This window comes from Mizuhopecten yessoensis, unplaced genomic scaffold (genome assembly GCF_002113885.1).
Source record: "Mizuhopecten yessoensis strain PY_sf001 unplaced genomic scaffold, ASM211388v2 scaffold775, whole genome shotgun sequence".
Classification (NCBI taxonomy): Eukaryota; Metazoa; Mollusca; class Bivalvia; order Pectinida; family Pectinidae; genus Mizuhopecten; species Mizuhopecten yessoensis.
In genome coordinates, this window is record NW_018403715.1 from 567,739 (window position 1) to 589,276 (window position 21,538).

Genomic DNA, 21,538 nt, shown 5'->3' on the forward strand with positions numbered 1-21,538 from the left:
ACGACCATAGTTGACTATGTTTAATTTTCATGTATAGCACAGTACTATTTTGTTGAAAGATTTAGAAAAAACACCATGTTTAAATTCTATTATTTGTTTTGTCAGATGCACTTAATATGTTATTAACTTCCCTCTTCGGCTATAGTGATAGTATATTACAGTATTGACCTAAGGATTATAGTATCTAAAACTGATAGCTGGGATATTGTACCCCTTTGGACCATACTATACTAGCAAGTTTGTTATGAAGAATGCATTTATGTATAAGGTTTTTGTATAAGGAATGTATGTCCATGTAAATACATGTTTTCCTACTGGTCATACATACGTTCCAATAATCTACATACAGTATATATACAGCATTATACATATATATCACAGTGATAGTATACTATGCAGTCACTTTCTACAGTCTGCCTGCATGGGAATAAAAGATGTCATTCTCTAATTGCCTCCCATACTCCAATATCCCAAAAAGATAATGGCGATAGGTAAATCTTCCAACTCACTTAATAATAATAATTCCAGGTTCTTATTTACCGCTTGATCACATCCTAGTTCGTAGGTCGTCTCAAAGCCGTCCACAAATTATTATCCTGGTTATAGGGCGTTTGCAACCAGCCAATATCTTTCTCAACTCCCTGGGGAGCATACAGCCAGTGCTGCCATTTTGGCGCTCACAGCTAGCGATCAACAATTCTAGCACTGCCCAACTACATACTCATTAATTTACAGCTTAGTAGACTGGAACAAGCGGAGTAAAGTATCTTGTTCAAAGATACAACACAGTGCCGCGATGTGACTTGAGCCCTAAACCCTTCATCACAAGCCCAGCGTCCTACCACTAGAGTACCTTCCCTCCACTTTATCTCTTTTAACTGCATTGGGCATATATTTACATGCATCATTTGCAAGGTTGCAAGTCAAAACATTATTTAATTGGTTGGGTTGGTTGGTTGGTTGACAGGTTTCGCGCCTACATGAATCCTCCCTTATGGGTTTCATCTCACTGACGGGAGTCAGTGTTCAGTCGGCGTGAGGGAAGTTGCCTTCCCTCGGGGGGTGGTTTGGAGACGTCTATTCTATCCTATCCTTATCTTGTGATGTAATTACATTATTTAAAAACAGCTAGGTTAATATTGTATAGTGTTGTCCCATCTGAGGAGAGTTTTGTGAGATGATTGTGACCTTCTGTATACAGTGTATAGACCACAACAGAAACCGAACTGTATGTGACAATGTGTGACTACATGATAGCCATATTGGTATAATTGTCCTATCAGGAAGTACTATAAAAGTGGAGAAATTTTCGCGTGTCAAAATGTTTGCGTTGTGACATTTTAAAGGTATGACACTGTGGCAATTTTCACTTTTGGAATAGTTCTGAAATCTATATATATTCAATTCATATTTAATCTGTGTAGTCTGTAAACAAATATTTGCGTATATTTTTTTTTGCGCTAATTTACCCAACGCAAAAAAAGGCGAACATTTCCACACGACGACAATTTCACCTTTTTCAGTATATGATGTAAACATTTGTCGTAATCACATTTGATTATTTTGTTAGTTTTCTGTAGGATCTAGAATGTTACTGATTGGTAAGGCAAGCTATTCCGTCTTTGCGTATTGCAGAGTTATCTGCTCTTGTGAGCAGGTATTTATTGTTACGTCATTGGTGTGTGAGAGAAACGTCATCAATTTTTAAGAAAACGACGTAATTTTCTCAATCAATACCTGCTCACAAGAGAAGATAACTCTGCAATATGCAAAGACGGAACATAACATAGTCAAACAAACGAGGGATAGGCGATGCTAAGTAGAAATGTACTTTCGTGGGCATTACAGCCATCCCGGACTGATCGTATCCAAACTCCGAACGGTAAATTAATCTACCTGACCATGTTTGTGTACTTGACAAAAGCCATTTAAATTTCCCCCTAGGTGCAGCAGTTGACCTGACCCAATGTGTATATTATGTAGTTTGGACAAAATGCACTATGTATTTTCAGGGACGTATATATACTGTCCCTAGTATTTTAGGGTTGAGGCTAATTTACTATTTTCTTTGATCATTGACACAGTCAGTCGTGCCGACTTATCGGTTCGTCATGACAGGAGAACAGATCGTCGGTGATTTGAAAATCGTTATACGTACAAAATGTAGTACTTTTTATGCATACTGTTGGATATCATCTGTATGATCAATCAGGAATGGCTGTATTATTTGGAACGTCGATGCTTACATAATGTCTTTATGTCAAGTTGTTAACAGACAGGCTGAAGTTCAGATGGTCATTGACTTTGACAGCAGTGACATATACATATACGCAAACGTGGCTGGCTTAGAACGTTTTAGTTCTAGCCGACTAACCATAGAAGTGACATAACCCATTCACTTTATTAAACTAGTCATCTGACGTGTTGCACTGGTAAACATATTGATGTACAAGGGACGGTCCATTTTGACAGTTGTCTTGCTGTTTTATGAATAAACAATAATTGTTAAACTTCTTTGTTCAGTTGTCAGTATTGCTTTGTTTTATTTGTTATGTATCAACATTGGATTTTGTCTGTCGTACGTCCATCTCGGGTTAATGTCAATCGGGAACCGTCGGCACTTTCCGTAAACGAGAAAGTATATTCTCGTTTACGGAAAGTGCCGCCGGTTCCCGATTGCCCGCCGGATTGGGGTTAATGTTTGCCGAGATGATTTCAGAAGTTAGTTCAAATAAATTACATTAACATATATATAAGGTTTCAGAGATCGCTTGTCTAATACTTAAAACTAAATACAGAAGGTTCATTAGCTTGCTTGATACAAAAGCTTAACACGATGGTAAACACTGTACCGATATTCAAAGTAAAAGAGATCGGATTAACTGAAAACTCCAGCAGTTCAGCATTAAATATATTTTTATATAACAAGGAATGACAGGTGAGCATTACAGTCCCTTTGTGCCTCTTGTTAATATTACAACGGTATTTAATATAAATAAGACTGGATAAATACCGAATATGTCACGAGTCTTTCTGGGATCTCAAGGATTTTTGACCTTAACAACTATTTTAAACGTTTTACTTACAATTTCTGCAGAACATAATAATTGTGTGGATATGATTTTGCCAGGTTAGGCCTTTTCAATACGTTATTTGGGAATATAATGAGTTTTTGTTTTCTGCTAAACATAAACATCACTGAAAAAATAATTTCATTTAATTATTCAAATGAAGTTGCATTCTATAGCGTGACTTGTTTTAACTGCAAAAAATAGAACTATCAACGCTTCGCTTCGGTAAAGTGCGGCATGTTACTTTAATGGTTCATGTTTCTCATAATTGACGTAAAGATTTCTGGCGTTATGTTCATTTAGAAAGAATCCAACCAGAAAAGGTCGACTTGATGACTGACAATTGACCCTTAGGACCCTCTGCGTCTGAATACATGGTCTCCTTGGTAATATTGTATGACAACCAAATTAGTTGAACTCGTCCGAGTCTGAATCGATGCCACCTACTGGCGATCCATTGACCACTAGGTTGGTGTAGACGTCGTGTCCACCGGAGTGGGTACCAGCAGTTATAGACCAAGTAAAGACAAACACACCGCTCTGTGGGGCTGTATATATACCGTCACCACGTGCACCGTTGCACCCGCTGCTTTCACCCAATATCACGTGACCAATAACCATGGTCTCGTGGTCGTGAACGTTGATGTTGTTCTGTAATGCCACACTGAAAACTACTACAGTAACACCTCGTTCTGAAATACCAAATGCCTGTTGGTATCAGTGTGATGTACTGGGAAACACAACTTTTTGATACGATGTAATTGTTTTTTTGTATTTTTTTTTGTATTTAAAGATATCACATAAACAGTTATGGCATAGATATAACGTACATGAAAGCACATATTCAAAAGCACACAAAACAAACATACATTGTTTTCATCATCATCATCATCATCATCATCAACATCAACATCAATATCAGATGTACCGTATATGAAAAGATTATTCGATACAGTTTCTGCGCAATTAATATATGACTTTTTTACACTCTATTGATCTTTAAAATAAATTATGATATATTGTGCAGCCAATTTGTTCGATATTGATGTATTTCTTTAATCTTTTACATATATTAAGCTATTCAGTTTCGGTTTGATGTGTTTATTTTCGTGAATGTCTCTTATTCAAGTATTGATGGCCCTAAATTACTTATATTATGTAAATGGCCGTCAAACAAAACAAAAACAAAACAAAACATCATCATCATCATCATCATCAGCAGCAGCAGCATTCATCAATGTTTTTCCTTCCTTTAGTTGCTATTAAAGAAAACAACAATTACTGACATACACAAAATCCACACAGACATATGAAAGGGGCCGTGATGGCACAGTGGTTAAGGCGTCTGACACTCTGCTACAGGGTACCACCACCAAAACCTGGCACGTCCTTAAATGACCGTAGCTGTTAACAGGACGTAAAAAACAAACAAACCAACACTTTCATGAAAGTGTTTGCCGTACGCATCTGTAGACAATTTCGTGTACCAAAATCTAGAGTAGAAGTTGCACCGACAAAGATTTAGGACCAACATCTAATTTTGCCCCGCCAAATAGAAAGAAATCGACTTCTCACGATTTACAGGACGGCAAAGAAAACAAATTAAATTATAATTCCAATATATTTTGGCATGAATTCATTTTTAAAATCAAACATTCACATTAAACATAACTGCACAAAATACTTGTTGTACACAATAGACAATTTATCACTGAACAGTTATCTTGGAATTTAATGGAAATGTAAAAAAAAAATGAGTACAAGTTGTATTTAGAACAAAAGCCAACCAGAAAAGGTCGACTTTGCAGATTGGCTACTAATGATTGAACCTGTGGAGCCTGTCCGTATGAAAATATGGTCCCCGTAATCAACATATGTAACGACCACACCAGTTGAACTTCCTGAGTTGGAGGCATCCGAGTCTGAATCGATGCCACCAACTGGCGTTCCATTGACCACTAAGTTGGTGTAGACGTCGTGTCCACCGGAGTGGGTACCAGCAGTTATAGACCAAGTAAAGACATACACACCGCTCTGTGGGGCTGTATATATACCGTCACCACTCTTGTACCCGCTGCCTTCATCCAATATCACGTGACCAAACACCATCGTCTCGTGGTCGTGAACGTTGATGTTGTTCTGCAGGGCCACACTGAAAGCCACAGAGGCAACATCTCGTTCTGAAATGATAGATTTATGGAATCTATGATGGCAACTTTTGTATAACATTTTTTTTAAAACACTGGAAAAATGAATATATTAAATCTAAGTATACAAGATCTTGTCTTTCTTTTGGAAAAAAATATTTTCATTCCACGTATTTTTATTTTATCACAACAAAATTATCCAAACGATGTTGAAAACGAATCATAACCCGAAACCTTATAGTGATCTGACACGTAACTACATATGTGTAGCTGTCTCTTGTCCACCTTTGGCTTAGAGTCATCTGTTGTGGAAGTTTCTTCATGTGTACCGTCATCGGTTTTGCCAATTTGCTGAATTTTAAAATTTGCTCTTGACTTCATATGTTTTAAAACGGCTTTGCCGGGAGGTACTTGGTCATGCCGTTGTGCTTTAAGTTCCCTCTTGATTTCTTGCAGTTGGTTCTCCAATCTGTTTATCTGGCCATCTTTCTCTCTTAATTTGTCCATCACTTCACACAATACACTTTCTAGATGCTCGATTTGCTGGTTTTTAGTGCTTGTTTCCTTTGAAGTTTCCGCCACCATTGTCTGTAATTGACGAAAGGCTACTTCCTGTCTCTCGAGTCTGTCCAACAGGGACTCAAACATCACTCTGGTGGCTTCATCACGTGACAAAAACCTTCAAGGGAAGACTTTTTTCAAAAATGCACTGGAAAATCAGCCGTGGAGCATTTTAGGATCGTTAGTTGTTATTAACGCGGACAGTATCTTCTAATGACAATTGCTATTCAACCATGCAGAGTTTTCAGGAAAATCTACTTGCTGTATGTCATTACAATGCTGGGAAGCTATATTTACTATTTCAAACTACTCCTAACTACTATGTAAAGCAACGTTATACAAAATTGGTAATGAATTATTCTCAACTGCTCATCGAGTTCTTTTCACCATGAGAAGCAAAACAATTAATGTGAAATCAGATATTTTTGTGAAGCCCAAATTACGTGTTTTTCCTTAAACCACACATTTTGGGATAAATAAATAGTGAATTATTAGTAAATGTACCAACGAAAGCAGGATGTATAATTACTTCGTGGACGTATGTAGTTATTATTAATAAATCCACGAAATATTTTGATTTCACAGTAACTGTTATCTCACGAGGAATCTGAAATACCGAATGCGATTCTTTTATCCTTACCTTTCCATATGTGCGTGAGAGGGGTACCCATGATTCGCATGGCTGTGGTCTATTGCAACAACGAGAATGAAGACAACGAGGGCCGACTGCCACGCCATTTTTATATTTTTTTGTGCAGCGACAAACACGTGTGTTTTATCTGGTGACAGAACTGTCTTACAAACTGATAAGAAGCACATTCGTCTAGTGTCAAACATCAGTTCCTATCAAGAATTAATTTAAAACATTGGTATCCTTTTTCAACTATACAAATATTGACTGATCATGAGTTTGTACTGAAATAATTCAGGATATAAAATACAGTCTGATGAAGATTTACTGTTTATTTCAGGACTTAACGGTTGCGACAGTCAGCCGCGATGACCAAATTACCTAACAGCACGTGCCTTACATGTATATGACAATGGACACTGAAGTTATAAATTTACCTTGACTAGTTGTTGGAATACACTAACAGGCTAGTAGAGCGGAAATTAAAAAAATAAAAATAAGCTCAGCGTTAAAAAATATGACAATAACGTATACATTAAGAAGTTGATTGATGGTTTTTTGCGTTCCCTTTTTTCAAAAAATGTGCAGTGATATAAGATTATTGAGGAACATTTTGTGGATTTTTTATAATTGTTTAAATTTTTCAGTTTTATTTTTCACGTAAGTGATCAAAGAAATGACGTTTATACCCTCAAAACAACTTTTTCATGAGAAGACCACGGCTGTTTTTAATTTTACTGGTTTTCATGCATCTTCTTTCATAGGCCGTAATTAAATGACTTCACAAAAAAAGATATTTCTTCGATACATAAATTATAAATGGGTAAAATATTAAAAGAATGTTTTGATAAATACTGCTTGAATGTTTGTAATGCATTTAAGGAATTGAGAAAATATAATATAGATATTTAAAACAAGAGTTACTTCTTGTTGTAATCGTTCGCAATGTGATCAGTCTAAGTAAGATAACCAAAGCGAGTATTGTCATCTTACACGGGCACACGTTATTTAACATGGAGAGAAGTGAGAGAAAACAATCTTATCAGTAAGTCCACACCACATCGAACCCTTCCCTTATCTGGACATACAGTTCAACATTTGATATTACAACTGATATATATTGTAATGATTGAAATTTGAAACAACAAACTAATAGAATATACATGTATATAGCCATACCATGGTAATTGAGATAAATTGTCTGGGCTTTTTCTACTTGTGTGAAATATTTAGCAATAATATCAATTTTGTTTGATTTGTGACATTTTTTCTTTGAATGTATTTGAAACTTTCAGTCTTACAGGAATTTTTTTTTTGAAACAAACCGAAATACACCATGCAGTCAGCAAAATATAGGAGAAAATTGGAATGGGATATGCAGTGACGTCCACGAAAAGGGAAGAATATTGGAGTTTAGTTTTTGGCATATAGATAAATGATGACCTACATACCTACGTGATGACGGCTCAAATGTAGTACATGAAACGCTTAATTTTGCGGAGCACCTTATTTTGCGTCCGATATGCTAACAACATGATTTCGAGTGAAATTGCAGTTCCTTTTTTGTTGACAGTTTATCCATTTGTTTTAGGGTCTTCTCAATTCCCTTTGATGTCTTTTAATGTCTTCTTTTTTAGTTTTGATTTAACTCTTCCAGATTATAATAGTACATGTATGTGTTCAGGTTAACTTGTATAACGAACAACAAAATACAACATCTAATATACCAATTTCTTTATTTACGCTTATACAGATGGAGGCCAGGAATGTTTTTTCATAAGATGATTTGTTTGTTATTTCTGACAAAATAGTAGCATCTTTTAAATTATTGTTAAGGAAATTAATTTAAATTGTTAAAACTTTATTATTTTGTATGCAGTATAACTTTTCCAAACAACATTGCTTGACGCTGTGTTCTCATTTGATAAAAAAGTTTGTAATATCAAATGAGGATGAACTGGTCTACTGCTGCAGTGAGTGTTGTTAAATTATATGTACGTTTATCAAAATTTTCCTTTCAAAGACAACGCCTTTCTGCTTGTATGATCAGCCTATACGTTTTGTCTAGAACAAAAGCCATCCCGAAAAGGTCGATTTAGATTCCGGACGGCTTATTATTTTACCCGACGAGCCGGTAGTCACACGTATGTATACATGATCTCCTGCCTCAACAGACATTACAACCACACCAGTTGCACTTCCCCAGTTGTTTGCATCTGCGTCCGAATCTATCCCACCAACATCCAATCCGTTCAGCATCAAATTGGTGTGAATGTCATTCGTACCATGATGATTTGTTTCGGAAGTGATAGACCAAGTAAAGACATACACACCACTCTGTGGGACTGTATATGCACCATCACCACTGTATCCGCTGCCTTCATCCAATATCACGTGACCAAATACCAGCGTCTCGTGCTCGTGAACAGTCGCATCGTTCTGCATGGATGTGCTAAATGCAACACCTGGAATGACAGAATAAATGACACCAAATCATATGATTTTTTTATTTATTCTTTATGCTTTTTCATTGCGTCGATGTTTTTTGACTATGTTGTATCATCTGTGCAAATATATGTGTGTAACTGGTTTTATTAATTGATTCAAAATTTTCCTCCCTGTTTTAAGATTTATTTATCGAAAATTCTTGAACCATACCGGTATTGGTTCTTCTCTGTCTCTTGACCATGTACGCTTTGGCATCATCAGGTGTAGGAATTGTTGTTTGGTAGACTTCCTCTGAATCGCCATCTTGTTGTCGATTCGGAGAAAACTGTGGCATTTCCTTCAGATGCTTCGGAACAGTTTCACTGGAGGGGACTTGGTGGCGTTGTTGAACTCCAACTTCCATCTTTATTTCTTGCAGTTCGTTTTCTAGCCTTTCTACTCGCTTTTCTTTCTCTGCTACCGTTGTCTGCAATTACCAAAGAGATGCCTCCTGTCGTTCTAGTCTCTCCATCAGGGTGTTGTACATGTCTTTCGTTACTTCATCTCGGGTCACATGCCTACAAAACATATATCATAGCTTATCAATACTTTTGATAGAGTCTTTTGCAATATCATGTACTTTCTTATTTATACGTCATATCATGTATATTTTGAATTATAAAAGAATATCAAACTCATGAAAAAACTGTTTTTGAAACAAGATTGAAAGAATTTCATCAAGGTCAGCAAGCTTGTCATTCTCTCGTAAAATAAAAGATTTTTTTTTACAGACAATAGTAGAGTATATATGTACTTTTCGGTAACAGCGCATGACAGTACCACCTTTTGATAATAGGATTTTATTTTATGATAAATGATAAAGTTCAACTGCATAAAAGTTGGTATTTGCATGCGCTGTGTCAAAAACGCACTTACAGATGTTTTCTTGCATATTGTAGCAAATTTGATGACTTGTGAAAGTTAATGCAAGGCACATATCCAAGGTTTGTTCCTGTTTTCCTGATCATGGATATTAGAATATACTAGATATTAAACTGATATCTAAACTTGCCGAAACATAAAATATTATTTTGATTTTCTCGTTGATTACGTTTTGGTAGAAATAGGGACAGTGCGTCATACCTCTTTTCATAATTATGACGTGATTTATATACAGCTTAAAATGGTGGTATACATTGGGTAACGATAACGTGTTATCAGTTTGAATTGAAGATCTCTCCCTTGAAGTGACCCATCACAATAACGTCCATGTCATTTTATTTTGCCATATGGATGTAAATAATCCCACAATACTTTGTACCGTTTTAGACTCACCAAACATGGTAATTATTTGCTTACCCTACACCGTCTTGATGAGGTTCCTGGTTAGTGTGGCCGTGTGCCACTGTAACAGCAAGGATGAATAGGAGAAGAAAGGTCGGGACCGACTGCTTTGCCATTTTGATCTTCCTTTTTGACGCCAAACTGGTAAGTGTGTTATCTTTTCTTTACTGACACACTTTAATATCAACTGACCTGATGTGATGCACATATTTATTGTATTTAGGCCACGCATGTCGAATACACTGATAAGGACGGCGTTATGTACTTGTTCTCTGTTTTTATATTGTTGAGTACTAAAATGGTATATTTACACACCCAGTAAGTGTTTGAGACAGGCGTTTTAAGCATTTTTATATCATGTTTAAATATATCATAATTTGAATTAATAACAGTATATCAGCCTCATCTATTTATTGTTAAAGAATATGGTTTAACCTTTTTTAAGATGTATCTAATAGCGAAACGATCATCTCGTCGGTCGAGGGAATCACATTTAAATAACGATTTTGTGACTATAAAGTCGGCAATGTTCCTTATACATGAATACATATTAATTCACATATCACACGTTTACTTCTTCTTCCACATTATGGCTTCAACTCAATACTTTATATATTCACTCAATGCCATTGAGTACTGTGAAAGTCGAATTATCGCGGTCTGGAAATGCTCGCGTTCTTGCGCTGTGCAAATTTGCGTGAAAATATCCACGCGTTAACCTGTTAAAGTAAATGACTCACAAACTAGGGATGCAGTGAAACAGGACTATAGCGGATAATGAATCTACCTTTCATCAATACGGTTGGGGTTCAGTTCTTTAATGGGGTGTAAAAAGGTAGGGAGTCACCTGTTCGAAACCGTAAGTTTTCTCCGGGTACTCCGGTTTCCTTCCGTATGAAGACCCTCTGCGTACTTCCACCCGGCTAATAAAATTGACTGATATAAATTGATAAATCTTCATTCCATAATTGTTGTAGTTCAAATACCTTTGTATCAGAATAACTCGCATTTGTTAAAATTTATGATATGGCCATCTTTGGAGCAGTCAAATATTCTTTATTCCTTCCATAACCTCTCTCATCTCAGTCCTGACCTGGTATGAGTTTATTTTTACGTTTCGTCCTGTTGGTTTTGTTGATTCCTTAAAGGTCTTATCTAAACATTTACATTGTAAGACTGACTTGCTTGAATAGGTTTTTATTCTTTTTACCATTGAAAATTGCCAGGTGGTGCAGTAAAATGATAACTTTATTTGACGTTTTGCATCTTCAAACAGACTCAGATGAAATGATAACTGGATATTTAAGAGTCATACATTCAAGTTGTGATTTGTTCCATATAGGGCTTTTCTTTTATTAGGTCACCTGAGCTTTGCTCAAGTGACCTATTCCAATCGCTTTTCGTGCGTCGTGCGTCGTGCGTCGTGCGTAAACTTTTACATTTTCAACTTCTTCTCAAGAACCAGTGGATGGATTTTTTTCAAACTTGGTCAGAATCATCCTTGGTAGATGAGGCTTCAAAATTGTAAAATTGGGATTCCTACCCCAACCCCTGGGGCCAGGGCGGGGCCCCAAAGGGAAAATTATCCAATATTTCAAAAATCTTCTTCTCCAGACTCAGAGGTACTACAGTGATTTTCTCTACGTGGAAAGAAAGATCATCAGGGGCTTTACTTAAATTGTAAATTTCAGGACCCCCGAGCTATCCGTTCTCCCTTGGGGAGGGGGTAAAGTTTACTATAGTTTATATAGGGAAATAACACTTTTGGGTATATTTTGACAACTTTCTGTAGGAAATTATTTTTACTTGGTGAGAATTATCCTTGGAGGTAGATGGTTTCAAATTGTAAAATTGAGATTCCTACCCCGACCCCTGGGGCCAGGGCGGGGCCCCAAAGGGAAAATTAATCAATATTTCAAAAATCTTCTTCTCCAGACTCAGAGGTACTACAGTGATTTTCTCTACGTGGAAAGAAAGATCATCAGGGGCTTTACTTAAATTGTAAATTTCAGGACCCCCGAGCTATCCGTTCTCCCTTGGGGAGGGGGTAAAGTTTACTATAGTTTATATAGGGAAATAACACTTTTGGGTATATTTTGACAACTTTCTGTAGGAAATTATTTTTACTTGGTGAGAATTATCCTTGGAGGTAGATGGTTTCAAATTGTAAAATTGAGATTCCTACCCCGACCCCTGGGGCCAGGGCGGGGCCCCAAAGGGAAAATTAATCAATATTTCAAAAATCTTCTTCTCCAGACTCAGAGGTACTACAGTGATTTTCTCTACGTGGAAAGAAAGATCATCAGGGGCTTTACTTAAATTGTAAATTTCAGGACCCCCGAGCTATCCGTTCTCCCTTGGGGAGGGGGTAAAGTTTACTATAGTTTATATAGGGAAATAACACTTTTGGGTATATTTTGACAACTTTCTGTAGGAAATTATTTTTACTTGGTGAGAATTATCCTTGGAGGTAGATGGTTTCAAATTGTAAAATTGAGATTCCTACCCCGACCCCTGGGGCCAGGGCGGGGCCCCAAAGGGAAAATTAATCAATATTTCAAAAATCTTCTTCTCCAGACTCAGAGGTACTACAGTGATTTTCTCTACGTGGAAAGAAAGATCATCAGGGGCTTTACTTAAATTGTAAATTTCAGGACCCCCGAGCTATCCGTTCTCCCTTGGGGAGGGGGTAAAGTTTACTATAGTTTATATAGGGAAATAACACTTTTGGGTATATTTTGACAACTTTCTGTAGGAAATTATTTTTACTTGGTGAGAATTATCCTTGGAGGTAGATGGTTTCAAATTGTAAAATTGAGATTCCTACCCCGACCCCTGGGGCCAGGGCGGGGCCCCAAAGGGAAAATTAATCAATATTTCAAAAATCTTCTTCTCCAGACTCAGAGGTACTACAGTGATTTTCTTTACGTGGAAAGAAAGATCATCAGGGGCTTTATTTAAATTGAAAATATCAGGACCCCGAGCTATCCGTTCTCCCTTGGGGAGGGGTTAACGTTTAATATAGTTTATATAGGGAAATAACACTTTTCGGTATATATTTTATCCATTTTCAGCAGAAAATTGCTCAAACTTAGTCAGAATCATCTTGGGTAAATGAGAGTTTTACTTTGTAAAATTAGGATTCCTGCCCCATCCCCAGGGGCTAGGGCGGGGCCCCAAAGGGAACATTTACCAATATTTTCAAATTCTTATCCATTGATGACATGACAAGTATTGTATTTCACTTAGTTTACATGCTGATTTCCACATCACATCTAAACAATAAAATAAAGCTACCAGTATCTATGATATAACTCAGGTGACCGCTAAGGCCCTTGGGCCTCTTGTTAATTTAAGGCATTAAAGAAAATTTTGATCAAAATAATTAAAATATCAGGTAGAAATATTCAAAATGACCCTACCAATATAGACAAAATTAGCGGATGTTCAGTAAGACAATATAACTTGCAAGTTACAAGTTAGATGCTGTTTACATCTGTTTTGTTAAGACAGGTGAACGCGCCATGACTATTTTGGTAATTGATACAGTATTCCGAAAATGAATTACAATGCACCAGCTGTTTCGTCTTCCTAAGCGAGTTCTTGGTTTTCGTTCAGATTTGGGATTGTCTCCCTTACGCTACAGAAGCAAATATAATTCTTTAGCCTACCTTAACTTCTCCGGGAATACAAACAATTGTCTCCCTTATACTACATGTACACTGGGAATTCTGCACTTATCGTTGAGTATTGCGGAATACAATTAATTGCCAAATATATATCAGTGATTCAACTCTATGATGTCAATACAAAACAAAAAGTATAAACAGATTGTATCTGAAGTGTAATAAACAATATTTCATAAACATGAAATAGAAAATGCGTTTAAAATACATTGTAGTTCTAATCGGTTTAAATGAGTACAAGCTTAAAGAAATCAACAAAAATGGTATTACTACAGACTAGAGGAGGTAATAACAAAAGATACCAGATTCTGCGTCGGCGTTTCTATTTTAAATTGTTGCAAGAAATCACTATTATACTGCATTCTCTTTCGCTGTAATTGAAGTCGATGTTTTCTCTATTATATGACGATTATATCACAAAACACCAACAGCTAAAGCTAATACTTAAAATTATGTTATATGTGTATGATTTTGTCTGTGTACTCCATATACATCGCATGTAGGTGTATGTAGAAAGGGGAATGGCTTGCGTATCAGCCAGATCTTCATGCTGGTATGATCAAAGTGACTTAACAGACAGACGCTAATAGACGCGAATGACGTAGATCGGTTATCGACGGCTAATCTGCCGGTTTAAAAACTTCCGTGACCTGCCCGGCTATTAGGTTACGATATCGACCAGTTCGCCTCCTTAAAGGGGTGTCATGGGAAAGAAATCGTTCCAGGTTCGTTTTATAATATCTTAACGGAACAGAAATAATAAAAATGATAATAATGATATACAACACTTGATATAGCGCCCTATCTAGCTAGAATAAGTCACTCCAAAGCGCTTTACATTGCATAGATATATAATTTTTACAGTCAATACAATTAGCATATACATTAATCAATACAATTTCGAGGAATTCGCAGGAGCTGCCTTATCAGGCCCTAACTACATGTCCTATGCCACCTGACTAATATCTCCCTCTATGTGTGTAAGCCTACGTGTGTGCTGGAGACGTATTGTGTTCTGTTTATAGTTAGACCGTGCTTCCAACGGTAACATTTATAGTGCCACCTCACTTGACTGCTACAGCACAGAAACCGCAACATCCACCCCATGCCATTTTATACTCCACCTGGGTTGTTGGAGAACAATATGTTACTGCTAAGGAAAGCCGCGTCCATAACATCATCATGTGTCATTTCCTGACTATGTTAAGAAAATGTTTACATGTGAAGTTGGTACGGTTTTCTATAGCTAAGACCCCATAAAGTGAAGTAGAATAACATTATGTTATGTTAAGTTTCTACCTGTGTAACAATGTTTACTTATATACATTGAACATCGTATGGCATTGCCACTATATAACCTTACTACTTTCAGATGATATTCATTATAGGACAATGGCCTGTGAATGCCATTAGCCGATGGTTGATGTCATGATTATTATGACGTCATAATTGTTACATTGACCCTCGCCGACCGATGGCTGTTTTATTCTATTGAACGAAACATATACAACAAACACATTATTTGAACTAAATGATAAAGCAATGAGTCTATTGAAATTTCTATGAGATAAACAGATACCAAAACAGGTAAACATAAATATTTTACTACTTCAGTTGGCATTCATAGGTAATATGTATCCCAACTGGACAAAGGCAAATCCAACAAAAAGCGCTAGAGCGCTTCATTTAATTTGCCTTTGCTCCGTGGACATTCGTAATACATATGAATGCCAACTGAAAGCAGTGTAATGCCTAGTGTTTTCACGTGTGTAATACGGAATAGATATGTTGAATGAATTGTGTAGGTTTATGTTTACATTTAAGTAACCAGATTTATACACATGTGAGAAGTCATTTCCGTATGGAACAGTGTTTCAGTGAAAGAAGTATGTCTGGTATAGTGTATTCAAAATGTTAGAAACTGGGTTCATTCACACGGAGTGAGGTTTCAGGTTTATTCAGGTCTTCAGGTTTTGATATGTGGACCCTGGGTAAAGTTATTTGTGATATTTCAGGTAGACCTTTAAACTTTTCCATTGTAAGTACATATAAATCGTTATCACTAAATAAGCATAACAATCTGTGGTAATAAACAAATTGAATATAAAATGCAAATTCTCCTTTATCATCAAGAGGACGGCTATGGTGTATAGCCTCAGCCACATTCATCACCAAGCCTTATATATATATAGGACTATAGTGCAGGCTATCACGGGTGGTCCCCTATCTCCCTGTCAAAATAAATACATGCAATAATTTCCACGACAATGCAGTCAGCCGCTATACCCGGTGTCAATTTCACCCGAGCCATATACACTAACATGTACATAGACTTTAAACTCCGTGTTTTTTCTTTTACCTCTCACGCTCCTGGGGCGACTCGTACTTTCCTAAACATGATAGATGAAAGACCACCCCATTCAACACTACATGTGGTGATATTATTTAATAGCCGTAGTGCTGAAAACTATTATTTCGTTAATGCGAGCCGGTTGACAGTGAAGACGCATGCTGGAAATTTCTCCAGGTCGTCCCTCGCCGAGCACTGTATTAATGATGTGGTGACAGTGAAGTAGTTTCAGGTTTCAGAAGGTGTAGTTGGGATCAAGTGGGGTGCAGAGGGGTGCGTTATCATTATCACAATGCCTAGTGCAAAAGTATGTGTAATCTTAAAACTGAAAAATGCACGGTCATTTCCCGATAAATGTGGGAATCTCTTTTAAAGGGCATGTGTTAATTTATTGGTCAGGTGATATCGTCTACTGCGAATTGTGGAATCATGTGACGAGGAGTGTGGAACGATCCACTGAGTCATGGGGAATCATCAATAGAGCATTCTTGAAGACTGTAAAATAATCCAAACTGAAGACTTATATGCTGAGAAGTGAAGAAACAACAACTGTGGAGTGTTGAATAATCTACTGTGGAGTGTTGAATCATCTACTGTGGAGTGTGTAAATATCTACTGTGGAGTGTGGAAGTATCTACTGTGGAGTGTGGAAGTATCTACTGTGGAGTGTGGAAGTATCTACTGTGGAGTGTTGAATCATCTACTGTGGAGTGTTGAATCATCTACTGTGGAGTGGGGAATCATCTACTGAGGAGTGTGGAATCATCTACTGAGGAGTGTGGAATCATCTACTAAGGATTGCAGAATCATCTACTGAGGAGTGTGTGATCGTTAACTGAGGAATGTTGAATCACCTACTGTGGAGTTTGAAATCGTCTACTATGGAGTGTGGAATCATCTTCTTAGGAGTGTGGAATCGTCTACTGTGGAGTTTGGAATCATCTTTTGAGGAGTGTGGAATCGTCTACTGTTGAGTGAGGAATCATCTACTGAGGAGTGTGGAATCACCTACTGAGGAGTGTGGAATCATCTACTGAGGAGTGTGGAATCATCTACTAAGGATTGCGGAATCATCTACTTAGGTGTGTGTGATCGTTTACTTAGGAATGTGGAATCGTCTACTTCGGAGTGTGAAATCGTCTACTGTGAAGTGTGGAATCATCTTCTTAGGAGTGTGAAATCGTCTACTGTGGAAGGAGGAATGTTCTGCTGAGGATTGTAGAATCTTCTTCTCAGGATTGTGTGATCCTCTACTGAGGAATGTGGAATCGTCTTCTGTGGAGTTTGGAATCATCTTATGAGGAGTGTGGAATCTTCTACTGTGGATTGTGGAATCGTCTATTGTGGAGCGGGGAACGTTCTACTGAAGAGTGCAGGATCATCTACTGAGGAGTGTGGAATCATCTACTAAGGATTGCAGAATCATCTACTGAGGAGTGTGTGATCGTTTACTGAGGAATGTTGAATCACCTACTGTGGAGTTTGAAATCGTCTACTGTGGAGTGTGGAATCATCTTCTTAGGAGTGTGAAATCGTCTGCCGTGGAAGGAAGAATGTTTTACTGAGGAGTGTGGAATCTTCTACTGTGGAGTTTGGAATCATCTTATGAGGAGTGTGGAATCGTCTACTGTTGAGTGAGGAATCATCTACTGAGGAGTGTGGAATAACCTACTGAGGAGTGTAGAATCATCTACTGAGGAGTGTGGAATCATCTACTAAGGATTGCGGAATCATCTACTGAGGTATGTGTGATCGTTTACTGAGGAATGTGGAATCGTCTACTTCGGAGTGTGAAATCGTCTACTGTGAAGTGTGGAATCATCTTTTTAGGAGTGTGAAATCGTCTACTGTGGAAGGAGGAATGTTCTGCTGAGGATTGCAGAATCTTTTTCTGAGGATTGTGTGATCCTCTACTGAGGAATGTGGAATCGTCTTATGTGGAGTTTGGAATCATCTTATGAAGAGTGTGGAATCTTCTACTGTGGATTGTGGAATCGTCGACTGTGGAGCGGGGAACGTTCTACTGAAGAGGGCAGGATCATCTACTGAGGAGTGTGGAATCATCTACTAAGGATTGCAGAATCATCTACTGAGGAGTGTGTGATCGTCTACTGTGGAGTTCGGAATCATCTTCTTAGGAGTGTAAAATCGTCTGCCGTGGAAGGAAGAATGTTCTACAGAGGATTGTGTGATCGTCTACTGAAGAATGTGGAATCATCTTATGAGAAGTGTGGAATCTTCTACTGTGGAGTTTGGAATCATCTTATGAGAAGTGTGGAATCGTCTACTGTTGAGTGAGGAATCATCTACTGAGGAGTGTGGAATCACCTACTGAGGAGTGTGGAATCATCTACTGAGGAGTTTGGAATCATCTACTGAGGTGTGTGGAATCATCTACTAAGGATTGCGGAATCATCTACTGAGGTGTGTGTGATCGTTTACTGAGGAATGTGGAATCGTCTACTGCGGAGTGTGAAATCGTCTACTGTGAAGTGTGGAATCATCTTCTTAGGAGTGTGAAATCGTCTACTGTGGAAGGAGGAATGTTCTGCTGAGGATTGCAGGATCTTCTTCTGAGGATTGTGTGATCCTCTACTGAGGAATGTGGAATCGTCTTATGTGGAGTTTGGAATCATCTTATGAAGAGTGTGGAATCTTCTACTGTGGATTGTGGAATCGTCTACTGTGGAGCGGGGAACGTTCTACTGAAGAGTGCAGGATCATCTACTGAGGAGTGCGGACTCATCTGCTGTGGAGTGTGGAATCATCTACTGTGGAGTGTGGAATCATCTACTGCAGAGTGTAGAATCACGTAATGGAAAGTTTGTAATCATCTACTGAGGAGAATGGAATCATCTACTATGGAGCGAGGAATGTTCTACTGAGGATTGCAAAATCATGTACTGAAGAGTATGTGATCGTCTACTGAGGGATGTGGAATTGTATTCTGTGGAGTGTGGAATCATCCCCTGAGGAGTGTGAAATGTTCTACTGATGAGTGCGAGATCATCTACTGCTGAGTGCGGAATAATATAATATGGAGCGAGGAATGTTCTACTGAGGAGTGTGGAATCGTCTACTTAGATGTGTGTAATCATCTACTGTGGAGTGTGAAATCATCTACTTTGGAGTGTGGAATCATCTACTTTGGAGTGTGGAATCATCAACTGAGAAGTGTAGAATAGTCCACTGAGGAATGTGGAATCATCTACTGAGGACAGTTGAGTCATCTACTGAGAAGTGATGAATCATCTTCTGTCGAGTGGGGAATCGTCTACTTAGGAGTGTTGATTCGTCTACCGAGGAATGTGGAATTGTCTACTGGGGAGTGTCGAATCATCTACAGAAAAGTGTGGAATCATGCCCTGAGGAGTGCGAAATGTTCTACTGATGAGTGCGAGATCATCTACTGCTGAGTGCGGAATAATATAATATGGAGCGAGGAATGTTCTACTGAGGAGTGTGGACTCGTCTACTTAGATGTGTGGAATCATCTACTGTGGAGTGTAGAATCATCTACTTTGGAGTGTGGAATGTTCTACTGGGGAATGTGGAATTGTCTACTGGGGAGTGTCGAATCATCTACAGAAAAGTGTGGAATCATCTACTGAGGAGTTTATACTTATCTACCGGGGAATGAGGAATCATCTTTTAATGGGTTTAAAAATCCTCTACTGAGAAATCTTTCCAGGAGGGTTGAATCCTCTACTGAGAAGTATAGAATCATCTATGGAGGATTGTTGATTCATTTAATGTGTGGTATCATATGGTTATTTTGTTACTAACGTCCTAATAATAGCTATGACCATTTAAAAACGTTCATTTTTTTGGTGTCAAGTAAAGCAGGAATACCCGAAGGAAAACAACCGACCTGCTGTCTGTACTTTATTACCTGATGACTGCCCCACGTACCCCTCGGACCCACGACCGTGCCCGAGGGCTTACAGCTCGGCACCTGTGGCTCCTGTGGTATCATAGGATATTTTTGTGTTTTACTAAAATAATTCTAATGATCACGAGGTTCTAATTTGAAGACGCGGAATCATCAGCGGAGTAGTAAAATCAAATATAACAGGGAGCTAAAACCATAAACTAATGGTCACAGGGATAACCATCGACAGCCCGGTTTTCCGTCCTGATGATCAATCTAGGCCGAGGGAAAAAGTCGTTTGGGCGTGTTATTACAAACTGAAATTCGAAATATATTCGATGAATAAAAAAAAATAAAAAAAATCAGTTTCTATTTTCGTGTTTGTTGTGAGTGTTAACAATGTTTTGAAGAGTTGCCAGTCAAAGGAAACAGATTTTGAAGTTAATAGGGACATTTCTAATAGATTATATAGTTAATAGGAACTCATCTAACAAAATACATAGTAAATCGGGACATATAACCCAGATTATGTAGTTAATTGGGGTATATCAAACAGATAATGTAGTTAATTGGGGTATACCAAAGAGAATATGTAGTAAATTGGGGTATATCATACAGAATATGTAGTTAATTGGGGTAAATCAAACAGAATATGTAGTTAATTGGGGTACAGTATATCAAACAGAATATGTAGTTAATTGGGGTACAGTATATCAAACAGAATATGTAGTTAATTGGGGTACAGTATATCAAACAGAATATGTAGTTAATTGGGGTACAGTATATCAAACAGAATATGTAGGTAATTGGGATATATCAAACAGAATATGTAGGTAATTGGGGTATATCAAACAGAATATATAGTTAATTGGGGTATATCAAACAGAATATGTAGGTAATTGGGGTATATCGAACAGAATATGTAGTTAATTTGGGTACAGTATATCAAAACAGAATATGTAGTTAATCAGGGTACAGTATATCAAACAGATTATGTAGTCAATTGGGGTATAGCAAACAGAATATGTAGGTAATTGGGGTATATCAAACAGAATATGTAGGTAATCGGGGTACAGTATATCAAACAGAATATGTAGTTAATTGGGCTACAGTATATCACACAGAATATGTAGGTAATTGGTGTATAGCAAACAGATTATGTAGTTAGTTGGGGTATATCAAAAAGATTATGTAGTTAATTGGGGTATATCAAACAGAATATGCAGGTAATCGGGGTACAGTATATCAAACAGAATATGTAGTTAATTGGGGTACAGTATATCACACAGAATATGTAGTTAATTGGGGTACAGTATATCAAACAGAATATGTAGTTAATTGGGGTACAGTATATCACACAGAATATGTAGGTAATTGGGGTATAGCAAACAGATTATGTAGTTAGTTGGGGTATATCAAAAAGAATATGTAGTTAATTGGGGTATATCAA

General features: G+C 37.5%; 2 protein-coding genes across 2 annotated transcripts; both read right to left on the reverse strand.

The window, feature by feature from the left end:
- Positions 1-4,459: 4,459 nt before the first annotated feature.
- On the reverse strand, positions 4,460-6,524 carry LOC110452644. Its single transcript, XM_021501285.1, has 3 exons — positions 6,420-6,524; positions 5,476-5,897; positions 4,460-5,251 (listed from the first exon to the last, which is right to left on the reverse strand). Exons 1-3 carry the CDS (start codon positions 6,515-6,517, stop codon positions 4,842-4,844), a joined length of 930 nt encoding a protein of 309 aa, XP_021356960.1. The 5' UTR covers positions 6,518-6,524; the 3' UTR covers positions 4,460-4,841.
- Positions 6,525-8,211: 1,687 nt separating this feature from the next.
- On the reverse strand, positions 8,212-10,363 carry LOC110452649. Its single transcript, XM_021501299.1, has 3 exons — positions 10,197-10,363; positions 9,069-9,415; positions 8,212-8,875 (listed from the first exon to the last, which is right to left on the reverse strand). The coding sequence occupies exons 2-3, from the start codon at positions 9,259-9,261 to the stop codon at positions 8,475-8,477; spliced, it is 594 nt and encodes a 197-aa protein (XP_021356974.1). The 5' UTR covers positions 9,262-9,415; positions 10,197-10,363; the 3' UTR covers positions 8,212-8,474.
- Between the last annotated feature and the right edge of the window lie 11,175 nt (positions 10,364-21,538).